This window comes from Centropristis striata, chromosome 1 (assembly GCF_030273125.1).
Source record: "Centropristis striata isolate RG_2023a ecotype Rhode Island chromosome 1, C.striata_1.0, whole genome shotgun sequence".
NCBI lineage: Eukaryota > Metazoa > Chordata > Actinopteri > Perciformes > Serranidae > Centropristis > Centropristis striata.
The window spans coordinates 15,986,042-16,001,790 of NC_081517.1; the positions used below are offsets into that span (position 1 = coordinate 15,986,042).

Here is a 15,749-nt window from a genome sequence, read left to right on the forward strand (position 1 = left end):
GGAAAAAAAGCACAAAACCTGATAATAACTAGCAACCTGATAATGACTAGCAATTTAAATGAGAAATCCAGATCTCAGTGCTGTGATTACGAAAAAAAAGAACTAAAAGCTGATAATAATAATATGTAGTAGGAAGGTTTTGTTGTTTTTCGAGGTAGTGGAAAGAACAGCAACTGAATGTCTGAATGTTTGGAACCATTTCAAGTCCCAGAGCTCTCTCCATCGACTGAATGCCGGTCCAAGGTTCCCTCTTGTTTTACCTTGGTATGATCAACCTCCCTCTTATCCTCCTCCATCAACAAGGCTCTTTTTCTTTTGTTGGATAGAGTTTCCATAGTTACTCAGGTTGTCCCACTGTTCGCCATTTTCAGCTACCAGAGAAACCAAAAGCCTATCCTCTGACTGTTTTGGTTGCACAATGGTTAGTTGTTGGACGAATGTCCTCTAGTTGCGTTGAGAGAAGTGAAAGTATACTGGAAATACACAGAAATTCACTATAGAAACTATACTGACTAGGCAGTAAGAGTTTTTCAACTGGGGCGGTCTGAATATTTTCTGTGATTAGCCTAAATCTGCATTCCTTTCTGAATTCATCTCTGTGAGGGAAAGTGCTCTGCCACCTGTTTGTTCAAGGCAATCCAAACTCTTTGCATTTCTTGTTCCCCGTTGGTGGAACGCACTACCAGTTCCTACCAGAGCAGGGGCGTCCCTCTCTACGTTTAAAAACCTCCTGAAGACCCAGCTCTTCAGAGAGCATCTTCTCTCCTAGCACCACACCACAACTCTACTCCTTAAAGAATCCTCACTAGAATGGCTCTTCTTGCACTATACCTTGATTGTTCCCCTTTTTTTTCTGTAGTTGAGTAGTAAATGTAGTTGATGCACTTCCTGATAAGATCTCCAGAGAAAAAGAAAACCTGATTTACAGCACTTCTTTTTCTCTAAATATCTCTCTCCGTGACAGACAGAACTGCATAGTGAAAGCGAGGCTTATAGGGAACCAATCTTAATGTCCATTATGTCATAATTCAACAGCCAGTCAACTTTTACTTCATAATGAGTTATGGCAAAAAAAAAAGTCTGTTGCTACTTGACCTTCCACTGACCCGCTGACGGAAAGTTTTTCACAGTTTTTTTTTTACTGTGAGAGGGTAAAGTGGGCCCAAAAGACCAGAACAACTTGACACACAGTGCATCACAAATTAATTCCCAGCTTTCAGATGGTGTACACCACTTCTATGTGACATCTACTCTTGACCTGCTATCCCTACCTTAAGATGGAACACAACCCCGTAATCTCTATAAAAGGGGTCAAAATGATAAGAGGTTACGACATCATATTAACTGAGCATTAGTCCTGACTGCCTGTTGGTTGGTATGGCTCGATGAGGCACAGCTGGCAGTCAGATGCCAACAACCAGCTCCATCTACTCCCAATAATCAGTGTTTGTGTTTACGGGGTCATTTCTAATGAGCCACCTTGCAGTTTACTTGGCACTGCTGTCACCTGCCCAAACACATTAAAGTAAAGGAGTAAACACTCCAGCAAAGACTGGCTGGATGCAAACACACCTTTAGTCACTCCCCGCTATCATCCACTCAGTGAGTTGCATGAAGGCAGTTGGTCAAACACAGTTAGACATTCACTCATTCAGCCACTTGCTGCAGCAGTCACTTTGTCACTCACTTTCCAAAGCACCAACAACTGACTCTTTCTCTCCTCATGTGGCTCTCAGTTTTAATTTAGATTTGTTCTATTTTTCCCTCTCTCCATTTCCTGATTTCTCTTGTTTCCCCCACATCTCCTTTGTTTCTGCCTTTGTTTGTTTATTAACTTTCTTTCTGCCTCAGCAAGAGTTCTTCTGAAAATACCTGTTCTCATCTGCAGGTGTGATCATTTCATGTGAGTGTGATTATAGCTGTAGCTTGTACTGACTTGCTGTTTGAGATGCAGCAATCAGGGAGCTGAAAAAGAGAGTCTCCAGCACCACGGGCCCCACTCGTGGTATTAATAGAATGGCGGAGACAGCGGCCATTTAATATCTTTGCACGTGTGTGTGCACATGGGTCCTCAGCATATGTGTGTGTTTTTCTATCATGTTTTCATGCATGTGTGCAAAAGTCATGGACACCTTGTATCTGCACAAGTAGGGCAGCAGTATTTCCTGAATAAGAAAAACTCCAGATGCTGTGCGGTCCCACAGAGTCTGGCTAGATATGCAGCACCAACTGTTGCTGGAGAGGAAGTTAATGCAGTCTTCAAATAACTATAATAACCAGAAAACATGCCAGTCATGTGCAGTTTAGATTCACAGCCTGCTTACACATCAGGTGTCCTGCAAGAACATTTATGCATTCTTATCCTTAAACTATTTCCTTTGAGGCTTGTTCATGTAATATTCAAAGTTTGACTTTCTTAACTGTCATATATAACTTCTTTCAACCTGATGAATGTCACCTCTTTATGAGGAGGTACATGCTCCAGACCAAGGTTATTATAGTTAAGGAAATAACAAAAACTTGAATTGAAAAAACATTTTGGTTACCTGAAATACATTTTTTTTTTAAAACATAACTAACTGAAACTGTATTGTGTGGGTACAAAACTAACTAACATACTTCATACGTAATCCAGTGTTTCTATCTCTCCGCCGCTGAGTGTATTCCTGCTTTGTGGGCTTCCAGAAGAGGCGCGGGTGAAATGACCGTAATGACACCATGTTGGCTGTAAAGAGAAACTTCTCAGCTTTCAGAAAACATTGGAATTTTTCCGATAGCGCAAACTGTTTAGTTATTATGGTAGAAGTGTCGCCGGCGCAACACTCGGTAAACTTTGGATGTTGTGCTTTCACTGTGTGCAAAGATCACATTTTTTTGCGGCGGTGCTGAAAATCCAGCAGCGGCTGCAGAATACAAATAGGGGAAACACGCATAATCCTTTTTGGTTGATATGAAATGTATTTATTTAGCTCCAACTAAACAGCTACTGGTTAGTGAACATGCAGGAACACATGTGTTTATTGAGACTGGGATGTCCAAAATTCAAAACACCCGTAACTGGATCTAAGATGGATAAACCAAAGGAAATAAAGGCAAAATTTATTATGACCTCTTTGAATCTCGCACCAAACACATAGCCCATTACAAAAAAACTAAAACTAACACTAAAACTAATAAAAAATAAACTAAAACTAAGCATTTTTAAGAAATAAAAACTAAACTAAAACTAGCAAACTCACTTTAAAAACTAATTAAAACTAACTGAATTTGAAAACAAAAATTCACAACTAAATTAAAACTAAAACTAATGAAAAATCCCAAACTATTATAACCTTGATCCAGGCATGGATTTGATCATTGGCATAATTTAGACCACTAATTGCAATATTTTACGCTTCTTTTGTGGATATGTTTAATTCACAATAATTTTAGCACCATGTAAGAAGAAGAATATTTCCCAGATAAAACCCCAAACAATTAGAAAATATTAATAGAGAGGCTAATGAATTATAGCCATTAGAGCAGAATACTGTGACATGAAGTTAAATATGTGACAGTATACAAGACCAGATCATATAAGTCTACACTTAATAAATGTGAAAACAATTGACCGCTCACAAAAGCTCCGCCCCCTCAGTTACTGTTGCTATGTACGTCAGGCTCCCAGGACTGAGCTTTCTTACCTAATTCAGTTCTCACTCTTGGCACCAGCATCTGAACAATGATTTGCGAGTGTATACCATGTTTAGTTTAGTTTCAACACATGTATGCACACAGGTAAGAGGGATGCAGCCCAAGACTACATTTATAGATAAAAACTAACCAATGAGAGAGCCTGCGAACATACAAAGATGGCATTTCAGACGTGGCAATAAGAGTACAATGATGTGTACGATTTCCCAAGCCAGTAATGAAACACAGAGCACAATGATAAACACAGTCCAACTTCTAAAGGCTCTGAGTTGTTGCATTCATGAAAAGCAGATCACCGTAATCCAGTAGAGGCAAAAAAGTAATAAGGTGTCACTGGTGCCAAGATAATAAATCATCTATAGCACAGAATGATTTTTTGCAAAGATAATGATGGTGAACTGAATATTTACTAAAATAAAGGAAGTTCAGTTTTTTTCCTTGGCAAAGGTTGGTGGGAATGGGCAGACTATCTGTTCATGACTTGTACAGGTCTGGATCAAAAATATACTAGTACATTCTGTTTATACCAAATGATGAATATGGGAAAATTGGTGTCAGCATGGATTAATTTAAATCACTCACACATGAAACTTAAGAACGAAGCTATGTGTGTGTTTTGTCTTTTTGCATGAGTTCTTTCAGTAGTTATGTAACTAACGATTATTTAGCATACTTTTTCTAATCATTTCTGTGATTAATTACATTCTTGCTTTGTCTATAAAATATCATGAAAAAAAAGCAAATGAGAAGTTCTGGGACCTGCAGCTGACATCTGCAAATTGCTTGTTTGTCTGACCAGCAGTAAAATAAAAAAATAGTCGTTGTTATCAATGTTCAGTTAAATGACCCATTGGCCGATTGATTGATAATTGTGTTTGTGAGACAACAGTGTCTGTTGTTTCGTCAGATCAAGCTCTAGGCAGAAACAACACCTCTCACGCTGTGACTATCACTGAAGTGATACTACCCTAACTCATAAAATGCAGCAGTGCAGTCAGTGATTAGATTGGCGATCTTGTGATTATATTGTTGAATGTGATGTTCGATGGCTGATGACTCATCTGCTTGGCAGTTCTGAATGGATGTAAAGCTGCAGGGAGTATGCAGTGAAGAGATCAGCAGCTCATGATCCCACAGCAGCAGCTTCTGGTGGGAACTAGCTGTGGCGTGGGATGTAACCGCAGCTTCCAGTAAAGGCACTTTTCTAATGTTGGAGCTTCTTCTGGCTTCTTCTAGCAGCTGAATGAGGAGCATCACCGCTCAAAAAACAGCAAAGATTCAAGGGAAATGGGGACTGGAGCTAACTGGTTGATTTGCAGCCTTAATTGTGCAAATGGATGCAATTATAGACAAATTAATCAGTGATCCAATCGCCAGTTTTCCTCTTGGACATTTCAAGTATTGCTCTGTTTTGTCAATGCTACTCAGTCTTAAGAAAACCCATCTTTTTAAAGTCTAAATACTGTTTGTTAATGGATGTATTAAAATTAATGTAGGAAACTGTCTTTAAAAAGTGATTTGTTCATCTGCAGTCGAGTAATTGTCTCAAGTCATGGTGATTGGTGAGTGCTGTCTGGAGGAGATTTATATAATTCTTAGCTGTTAATTACAGGTGCATACATAAATGCCTAAGTATGATTTGAAAATGAATATGATTGTTAATTAGTTTATATAGGTTAAATATTTGCTCACTGAGTAGTCTGAATATAGCTCCAGGGAAAAAGTAAATGTCAGGTGTAATAAGAATGAAATACCAATTAAAATAATAAGCAGGGAAAGTACATAAAGATAAGATTTTTCCATGTTTGTGACATGCAGAACGACCCCGAGAGCACTGTATTTTCCAACTCTTCTCTGCATGGTTAAAAACAGAAGTGAGGCTCCATCAGACGTAATTATTCTCTTGAATGTGTGAAAGTCCACTCACCTGAGCAGGAGAGTAGAGCCGACACCGCCGGTGTGTGTGTCCCTCGTGAGCTGCTCCGCCTCCTCTTTCATCCCGAAGTGGCGCCATCACCCCGCCACTTGGACCCCCGACTGTCCCCGCTGTAATTGCACCAGAAGATCCTCCGCCCACGCCGGACCCGCTGGCGGCGCCACCCGTGGCTCCGGCGATGGCACCGATGCCCCCCATCATGCAGCAGAGGCCTCCCTGAGCCAGCTCCAGCTCGATCTCTGCGTCCATCTCGGCGTCCTCCTGCGCCTCCTTGTTGGAATCGTCCAGGTGCTTCATGAGCACGGCCACCACCACGTTGATCAGGACAAACTGAGCCGTCAGCACGAATGACACGAAATACATCGGAGAGATGAATTGTAGTCCAGCGTGGCAGCCGTAGTCGGTGCCAGGATGACTCGGGGGGCACTCCCTCAGTGTGTCCTGGTAGGTGGGGGGTGAGGTTTTGGGAGAGTTCATGGGTGAGGAAGGGGAATGGAATGGTGGGTGGACAAAAAGGGAAAAACGGGAAGATTTCAGTTTAAAGAATAGACATAGGAAACAGGAGGGCCTTTGTTGCCTTTACCTTTGTTTATTTGCACATTATTGCCACCAGTAGATTAGTGGAACAGTGTTGCCAACTCCAGTAAGTAAAGTAGCTATTGGCTGTCCTTATAGTCGCTAAATAACATCATCGCCTAATGTGCAAAATTGACCATGTGCATGTAATTGTAATGGACGCTGTAGGAGAAAAACGATGTTGGAAAGACAAAAAGTGAGTAAAATCACTAAATATGTTTAGAACTGCAAATGCACTGTCTTCTGTCACAATTCCAACCCTCCTCCTTTATCCAGCCTCAGGACTGGCAAAATTGACCCATCCAGTGGCGGCTTCGCGCATGTGTGATTTGCAGACTGGACTGGGCCGCTTGTTAGTGCTTTGGGATGAAGGAGGGTTAAGAAGAGTAAAAATGAGTCTACAAGAGTTGCTAGAGGGGTCTGAAAAGTCGCTAAATATAGCAACAAAGTTGCTTTGTTGGCAACACTGAAGTGGAATAGCAACTTAAACTGCAACCAGTTTCAGTTGCATCAACGATACAAACATAATTACTAGTTTTCAAAAACTCACAGAACTAAATTCCCCCATTACCCATGATAACAGGACTTAAATTTGAAATATATCCAGTTCACAGTAGGAATTTTTCACAACACAAAACATTTTGAATTTATGATAGGAAAAGCACAGGTTGCGATGGATCTGTTCTATTCAAATGTCATAAACATTGTAACAGTGTGACAGGAAGTAGTATCACATGACCAGGACCCTAAGACAGGAGCAGAAAAATGGAATTCAGCTATAAAACAGAGTTAAAAGACAGTAAATTCTCACTATTTTCTAAGTGAATTCACTTGGTTCTGACATGCACCTTCTCAGGCACATACCAGCTGATACAGCCATTGAATATGCTGATAAACTTTCAAAACCAGTGCTGAATTCTGTCCAGTAGCTAATCAATTAATAGTGCTCCTGTTTCAGAACTAATAAAAGAATAAAAAAAAGCAATGATTATGATTCAGTCAATTCAACAAGGGTTGGAACAGACATTAGCGTGTTCGTTTTTATAAGAATCTGAATATTATTATTTTAATCTGATGGGTAAAGCCTTTATCTTTAATAAAAGAGACTCATTCAGAGCAGTAATTTGTAATGTCTTTACAGAGCACATTGTCAAACTTTAACAATCCAGCTTGTTGAAAGCGCATTGCCTGACAAATTTTTCTGTCTGTCTTCCTTTCCTTTACAATCAGTCAGTCTTTCTAAGAGCCTAATCAGCACTGATTAACTTTCTCCTGGATATGGGCTGTGATAACATTTTAAGAGCTCAAGGTACTTGGGTGTGATTAGAAAAGGAAGATTTGATTGAGGTGATAGATGAGAGATTGGAGAGGGTGGATCAAACACTCAGATTTTGTGAGTGTGAATTTTAATCTTTATTCATCCTTGGAAGGTTTTTGAGTGCACATTTACTTGTTCAACAGCATCTTTGCAAAAGGACACGCTTATTACTCAGTCGTTTCCCTACCTAAATACCGTCTGGTCCTGGAATCTGAACTAAAGACCTTCAATTACTATTCTGCCTCTCTGCTTTTGTCTGTGTTAAGATTGGTATAAACTATTTTTTTTTCGCAGCTCGGAAAAGAAGTATCTTTAGATTCTCTAGTGGGCCCGCTTCAGACAGCATCCCGTCTGACTAACCCTCATTTAAAGAATATGTGCTGTCTCTTCTGTGGGAGATGAGGTGATGGTGGAGAAAGTGAAAACCAATCAGCTTAGTCGATTACACAGGTCAGTCCAAATAGTCAGGCGGCGGAGCAAAAATAATGGGGACACACTGGACAAAAGCAACACATTTTTTGCACATGCTCTGCATCAAGTTTCAATTACTGATGGGAGCTACTTAATCAAGATGGTGGGTCAAAGATGGCCGCCATATATAATCTATGAGAACCAATACATTTTCCAAGCCACTTAGAAGGTCAATCTTGGTGTCAAAATATACAATTTTCAAAAAGTGAAGCTAATAAAGATCAATTCAATGTATGCATGTTATCCATTTTTCAGAATACATGTATATGACCTATATTAATGTATGTCCGACCACTTAGAACTGAGTTGAATTATGTAAATACATGGCCAAAATTAATTGATCAAATAATCATCAAGTGATATTCTCAATTGCTCAAAAGGATTCCATGACCCAGAAAATGCATATTTTGTGTATATTTTTGTTATATTAAGTGGCTTGGAAGATATATTTGTTCTCATAGTTTTTACATGGTAACCATCTTTAAAAATTGTGGTGCTTTTGTCAGACGTGTCCAAATTCTTCTCAATTCTGGTCCTAAGCTGCCTGACTAAAATGATGAAAGAAAAGTTTTATACGAACCATGCAGCTGTAAAATGACGTACCTTCATGATGCCATTCCAGTTGTCGCCAGTGGAAACTTGGAAAAGCGTGAGGAAGGCCATTCCAAAGTTTTCAAAGGTGGCGTGTCGGCTCATTCCTTCACAGGGGTAGTCAGCGTTACACACTGAGAGAAGACGGAAGGAGAAAAGAAAAAGAGAAGGCATAGAAAGTGTTAGGAGCATGAAACCTTGGTAAAACTTTTATGAAGGTTTTCTAAAAGATCACAACTTTGAATTGGTTTCTTTAGTTATAACAGATGCAAAAATGTTTTCTTTGTTGTTTCTTTGTATTTGTGTCTATTCAAACAATTTAATTACAAACAGGACAGGGTTTGCAAACAAAATTCACATAAAGGAACAGACTGGATCACAGTGATTTACAGCCTCAAGCGTCCTTGATTTTATTTTTTTGAAAGGCGCTATATAAATCTAAGCTATTATTATTAAACATTACGCCTGCATCAGATCCTAAATGGACACAGGCAATGGACAAAAACCAGTGGAGGAAAGTACTAACTACATTTACTCAAGTACTATAATTAAGTATAATTTTGAGATACTTGTACTTTACTTGAGCATTTCCATTTAATGTTACTTTATACTTGTACTCCACTACATTTAGCTGACAGCTTTAGTTACTTTTCAGGTCGAGATTTAACATGAAAAACATGATACATTTAAAGTTAGGTTAAGTAGTTAAAATGAGCCCTAGAGAAAATTCAAACACTGCTTACATAAATGCATCAGTAATAATAATCCAATAATATATTTGGAATATATAAAACAGTCTAAGTGGGTCCATGCTGCATAACAAGTACTTTTACTTTTGATACTTTAAGTACATTTTGATGCTGATACTTTTTTACTTTTACTAAAGTAATGTTTGAATGCAGGACTTTTACTCGTAGTGGAGTGATTAACAGTGTGGTATTAGCGCTTTTATTGAATTAAGGGATCTTAATACTTCTTCCACCACTGACAAAAACATATAGTTAACCAAGAAAAGCTTTAGATTTTTCATTGGATTGTTGGCCATCAGTTTCAACAACCTGTCGTCCAGTCATGCTGGAGATTTTGGTACCATGAAGGAATGAAAACAAACCTAAATTAAGTCCCTGTAACCTTGACGAAGCATATTGGAGATGATTATTGGTAATTCATTTCATTACACTTAATTCTTTGGCTGATTGTAATTTCACACTGGCTGACTTTAAGTCAAGGTCCTTTGCTTCATTTTCACTTAGCATAGCACAGAGTTGGCCATGACTCTGATGAAGACGCACCATACATTATATTTATTTTCGCCTTCATCTATGTGCTCCAGTCTTGTTTAGTTTTCTGTCTCATAAGACTGTCTGAGGCAGGTTTTGTCCAAGAAGTGATTAACTTTTTGCTCTTACTGACCAAAGACACGTTGTAGAGATCAAAAATCATTCTGAGGAGATCTTTCAGTCAAAACAACAAACTGAAAAGCTGATTTCCAATTTGGACACAACAGCACGGCCTGACAGAAGGGCAGCCCTGATGTAAGCTGAACAAACACAATGCTGATGAGCCACTCGGTGTTGTGATAATTGGTGACAGCGGTGGCAATCTTGTTTGGGGTAAAAATGTTTCTGTCATTTGATCAGCAACAAGTTGGCGGTGGAGCACACTCACCCAGCTCTCCAAACAGCTCCACTCCCAGAGCCGCATAGATGAAAAACAGCAACATGAAGAGCAGACCGAGGTTTCCCACCTGTCACACAACAAGGAGCACAAACACACACAATAAAAGAGGTAAGCCATATAGTTGTTTTTACTGTATTTAATCAGATGTACCTGTATGGTGGTTCAGATTTTGTAGATACTGATTCAGAGATAAAACCAGGGGTTCTCAAAGCTTTGATGTCTAAGTGCCAATTACAGAGCCAACATGTGACTGAGGGCTGCATTTCACATCCACATTAAACTGCTGAGTTGTCCATCAAAATCACAAACTTGGCTAAAAGCACTAGCACCAATGGTAAGAAAGGTAATTCCTGTGATGCTCGTGAGCCAGTAGCATTCTATAAGTGGTCATTCCTAACACGACAGAAGCTTATTATTAAATGTTGGCTATTGAAAGTCGAGTGCCACCATCAACCTGTGCACCGATACTTTTCGGAACTATGGGCAGGGGTGGGCAATTAATCTTCCAAAGGGGCCACATGAGATACTGCAAAGGTTGCAGAGTGCCGGACCAATATTCTGAACTAAATTCTGCTCAATTTTAATTTATTTGCTTTATAAAATCCAGTAAATTATATGGTTTTGAGCTGCCACTGGTAATAAAATATGTTATGATTAGACTATGTTAAAGTGGAGTAAGTCAAATATAGCAGTAAAAAATTGTAAAAATTTCAATCATTATCTCTCTTTTCCATTTATTTTAAACACAACATACATTCAAACCACAAAAACAATATAGAGCATGTATGTTATGCAGCAATAGGTGTTTTTAAAAAGGTAACAAGGTAACTGTTCTTTGTGGAAAGTATTTCTTTGCAGGTGGGTATTCATGCACGCACATGCATAAATCGCCTTCAAAATAAAAGCACTGCGCTTGTATTGCTTTCTAATTTCCGGGTAACCTCACGCGGGCCGAACAGGGACAGCCAGTGGGCCAGATGCGGCTGGCGGACCAGCTAATGCCCAGGTCTGTGTTAGACCATTCCTACTGCTGTACCCACTGTAACTTTTAAGTGTTAAATAATAAATGTTTGTGCAACAACACAACATCACACATTCTGCTTCATTTAACATGACCAGTACTGCTGCAAACACCCTGCATGAATATATGTGGTTATATGGAGTATAAAAACACAGAATCATCACTTGTTATTGTCTTTTGCACCAAAATAAACAAATTCCAATATTTCCCCATTAGTTTATCATGTTCTCAGGGTGTTAACAACATTTATCTTTACTTTTAGAAGCAGTTTTTCATTGAAAAAAGTAAGAAAGCACAGCAAGTGAAACTGCTAAACAAGTTATGTGTCAGATAGAAAGATAAAGCTTAAAAAACAGTCCCACCCTGTGTTGTTCATCTAGCTGGAAGGATGAGATTGTGGACAGAGAGCCTCAGGTTTTTATAAAATATGAAAACGTATTTTGGGATCAATGCTTATGCATTTTTAAAATGCTGCATTTTACACTTTTTTAAAGGTCAAGCATGTGAACAGGGACATCCAGGATCCTGCAGACATTTAATCAGATCAGAAATAGTTGCAAACAGCAAAACTGGTGGTGAACACACACACACACACACACACACACACACACACACACAATGCAAGCAACCACAACAAAAAGCTAGGATAATCACTCTGTTACACGGTTTGGGGGAATTTTTTACTAGCTGACTTCTAAACAGGCATGAATTCATCCGTGTAGGGAAACATTCCCAGATCGTGATACGTATGCAATGCAAATGGGTGAAGGACTCCCTGGGGTGCAGTAGCAGGAGACGCAGAATGCCATTAGCTAAGTCACCTCACAGGGAAGGCAATGAGGTGCTTTTGAATACATGACTGTGGAATTCCATTATATAGGCAAATAAACTGAGAGAGTGGATTAGCAAAGGTAGACATATAGTTTTTATTAGAGAGGGAGACATCGGAGGAAGAGAGGAAATAATGAGGCTGAAATGGAGAAATTCTGGGAGGCAAAGCCCGAGGATAACTTTCTTTCTCTCCCTAGTTGTGCATGTTGATGTTTCCTGGTGGATATTAAAAGCAATGACTTGGCCTGGAGCAGTTTGAGCATGTAATGTAAGCTCATCTGATGTCTTTAGATCCCTCGAGCAGAGAGTGAAAGCGCACCGCGGGGATGGGGATGCTGTTGTATAAGAAACACATTGTCGGATGCTATGGAAGCATTAGAGCTGGCAACTAGGCAACAGAGGCTTGTGAGGAACACAGTTAGAGCAGACTTTGATATTTATACTTTTGGTTTCCATAGCGAGCAAACCTGCACTGATCTTCAAACTTTTAACACTGTTTACTGAATGTGTTCTTAGACTAATGAAACCTTGACTCAGTTGTCTGCGTCATGGTGCTTAACAATTTTTTGTTTTCACGCCGACACACGGAAGGTCATTACACCCACTGCAAACTGCATTGAAAGAACAATGTCCAACACCAACATCTGTGCTGAAAAAGGATCCTCGTCCTGTATTATACAAGGAACCAATTTAAATTCCCCCCGCAGACATGTTTTAAAGTATGAAAAATAGTCTGCTGTGATGAGTAATGTCTTATTTAAAATTGTTTTACCCACATAAAAAAGTAAAGAAAAAGCACATCGACTTTTTCTCCCTCAATGAGAAATTCTTGATTTGACCTCCGGCTGCGTTATTATGAATCTCACTGCATTTTAGAATAAGTGAGTGAAAAAAAAGTGTATGAAGTGATGTTTTCTATAGGTGGGGGGAAAATCGATACAGGATAGTATCGCAATATTTTGCGTGGCAATATTATATTCATTCATGGGCGCCATATCTAGTGTTCCGACAGTATGTCAGTATTTTCACCTTTTTTGTTTTTTTCCGGATGCGGTAGTAGGCTCACTTTTAGGAAACTTCCAAGTGTCAGGAAGTTATCGAAATAACCCTGCAAATTTGGCTATTTTTTTATGTTTCATAGTGATTTTCAAAGCACTCATGTGACCTCTGATGTCATGATTTCTCAATGAAAATGGGCTCTTTGTTTTTTTTTTCACAGACACAGTCGTAGCTATACAGAGCAGTGAAACTTAAAGTTGAGAAAAATTCGAGAAAATGCTGCAGTTGTTGTCGTCCATACATGTTTGATATCAATTAAGTTCAGTTTGACTGAATACTTTGTTGGTCAGTCTGTGGGTTTGACTCTCATTGTGGAGAAATAAAAAGACTGAAGTGAGATGAAAAGACTGAGAATTTTCTTCTTGATTTAATTTAATTTTGTGGGCACAATTGTATGGCAATACTCACCATATCGCAAAATGCTTAAAATCGCTATAATATCGTATCGTGACTCAAGAATCGGGATAGAATGGTATCGTGGGGGCCTCTGCTGAATCACATCTCTAATGTTTTCTCATCGGGCTGGTAACTCAAGTTGGAATTTGTGCGGTCAAACCCTGGGGCGTGGGTTTGATCCCCTGCTATGTGACAAAGAAACATTTGTTTTGCATCATTGTAACATATTGGAAAAATGATTATATCATGTTTAATGGGAATGTATGTATGGATTATTTATCATAGTGTTCATACCATGAAAGCAGAAACTGTACATTAAGTCTACAGTACATTTAACACAAAAATAAAAAGTACATTAAGGAGACCTTAAGGTATTAAGGAAATAAATTATTTTGTCTCTGAACGGCTTCTTTCCCAAAGCACAGCTTGTCTTCTTTGATATTACATTTGTTTTATTGTATTATACTTTATGGGATACTACAGAAAAAAACAAACATGTGTGATAATGTTTACACTCCCTCCAGTGACACACTGTTAGCTTGAAGTGTATTTTTCTTGTAGTCTAAGCTTCCACTGCAAAAACAATCCAGATGAAATCTCTCCAAATGAGAGAGCAGGGACTGGAAAGAAAACAAGTTAAAGTGGATGGAAAAAGGGACTATTGATTTGAGGCGCAACTGAAGCGAGGGGAATTTCTGCGACTGTAATTTTACCTGTGTGTGAGCTGGTTTATTTGTTTTAATGTGTATGTGTGTGTGTGTGTGTGTGTGTGTGTACAGAAATGCTCCCAGAGGTTTGCAGTCAGAGTATTGATAAGGCAGCAGAAGTGGGAAAAAAAATCAACTTCTGGCTGAACACCGACCCGCTCCTTTATAAATGCCTTTAATAAAAAGCCGTTTTAATGAGAGCAGCCAGTCCAGATCCATTAGTGTATTTTTCTCAAATTAAAAAAGAGAAATAGAGATTTATTGCTTGATAATGTTAGGAAAGGCCAAAGAGAGTCAAAACTTTATTTGCAGAAAATATATATTACACTGCAGAGGATGATAATAACATGTCATCTTATCTTAAAACATAAACAGCAAAGAAGTAGCTTTTTGGATATTTTTTTCTCCTGTGACCTTGTTTTCTCATTTTGAAAATCAAATATATTTTATCGCTGCATGCATAATTTAAAAAAATGCCCTTCTCTGTTTACAACTCGTGCTATGAAACCTTTAAAGCTTTTTCACTAAATGCTGCTTGACAATTATTATTATATTATACAATAACCCAAATAACTAAACAAATCTTGAATTATTTTTTTGACATTTGATATGCAAACCTCTATCTTTTTTTGTTGTTGCAGTGTATCTCTGAACAGTTTGTTGTTTTTGTGTGTATACATTTATGTTTCTGTTCTCAGACTTTGTGTTCATGTTCATTCTTCCGTCTTGTTCATAGACTGAATATAAATAATGTACGTAGTAACCGTGATGTCACCCATTGTGTCACCCACAAAACAATAGCAAAACAATATAACAGTCTCACAGAATCATCTATTTGACAAAAATCCTTTCTGTCACTAACCGGTCTTTGCTTAATCTGTCTTTAGTTTCTGCTTCAAGTAAAGGAAATATAACTACTTAATAATTGCACTGATGGAGGCAGACAAAGACAAAGTTAAGCTCAACAGGGACAGAGCAATATCTTAATGGAAACATGTCCATCTGAAGTGAACACAGAGAAGATTTAAAAGAAGGACAACTCAATAAAGATAGGAGATGGAAGGAAATGTGTAAAACTTCCAGTCTGTTTCATGATTTCCCACAACCGCAAGGCATTGTCTTATACATTTGTTAAACTACGTGACATTGTATTAAGTTCACAGGAGTTGTCATACTGCATAAAGTAAAGAAAAGTATTTCCTGGCTCTCAAATTTCACAGTATTCCAGAAATTCCAGGACAAGAAAAAGACGGCAATCTGCAGCAAAGGCTGGAGAACAGAAAGTCCTTTAGTGAACCAAGGGAGCAGCACGTTCCAGCAGCTCTTGTCTCATTAGCAGCAGTGGGAATGAAACATCTTAAATTAGTGCCACAGAGGTCTTTATATTTCCCGCATAAATGAGAGAAACAGAAGAAAGTTAACAAGGGGTCGCATGATTGGGGGGCGAAAATGTAGTCACAACCCTAACTT

The 15,749-nt window shown here is 38.7% G+C and overlaps 1 protein-coding gene across 1 annotated transcript in view; it reads right to left on the reverse strand.

Annotated features, from left to right (window-relative positions):
• Positions 1 to 15,749, reverse strand: part of LOC131971205 (voltage-dependent T-type calcium channel subunit alpha-1I-like) — a 239,409-nt gene that overhangs the window by 26,534 nt on the left and 197,126 nt on the right. The window contains exons 30-32 of the mRNA XM_059332527.1: positions 10,254 to 10,332; positions 8,598 to 8,719; positions 5,621 to 6,070 (exon numbers count right to left, since the gene is read on the reverse strand). Of these exons, the coding sequence (XP_059188510.1) occupies positions 5,621 to 6,070; positions 8,598 to 8,719; positions 10,254 to 10,332 (651 nt within the window). The remainder of the gene's footprint in view (positions 1 to 5,620; positions 6,071 to 8,597; positions 8,720 to 10,253; positions 10,333 to 15,749) is intronic.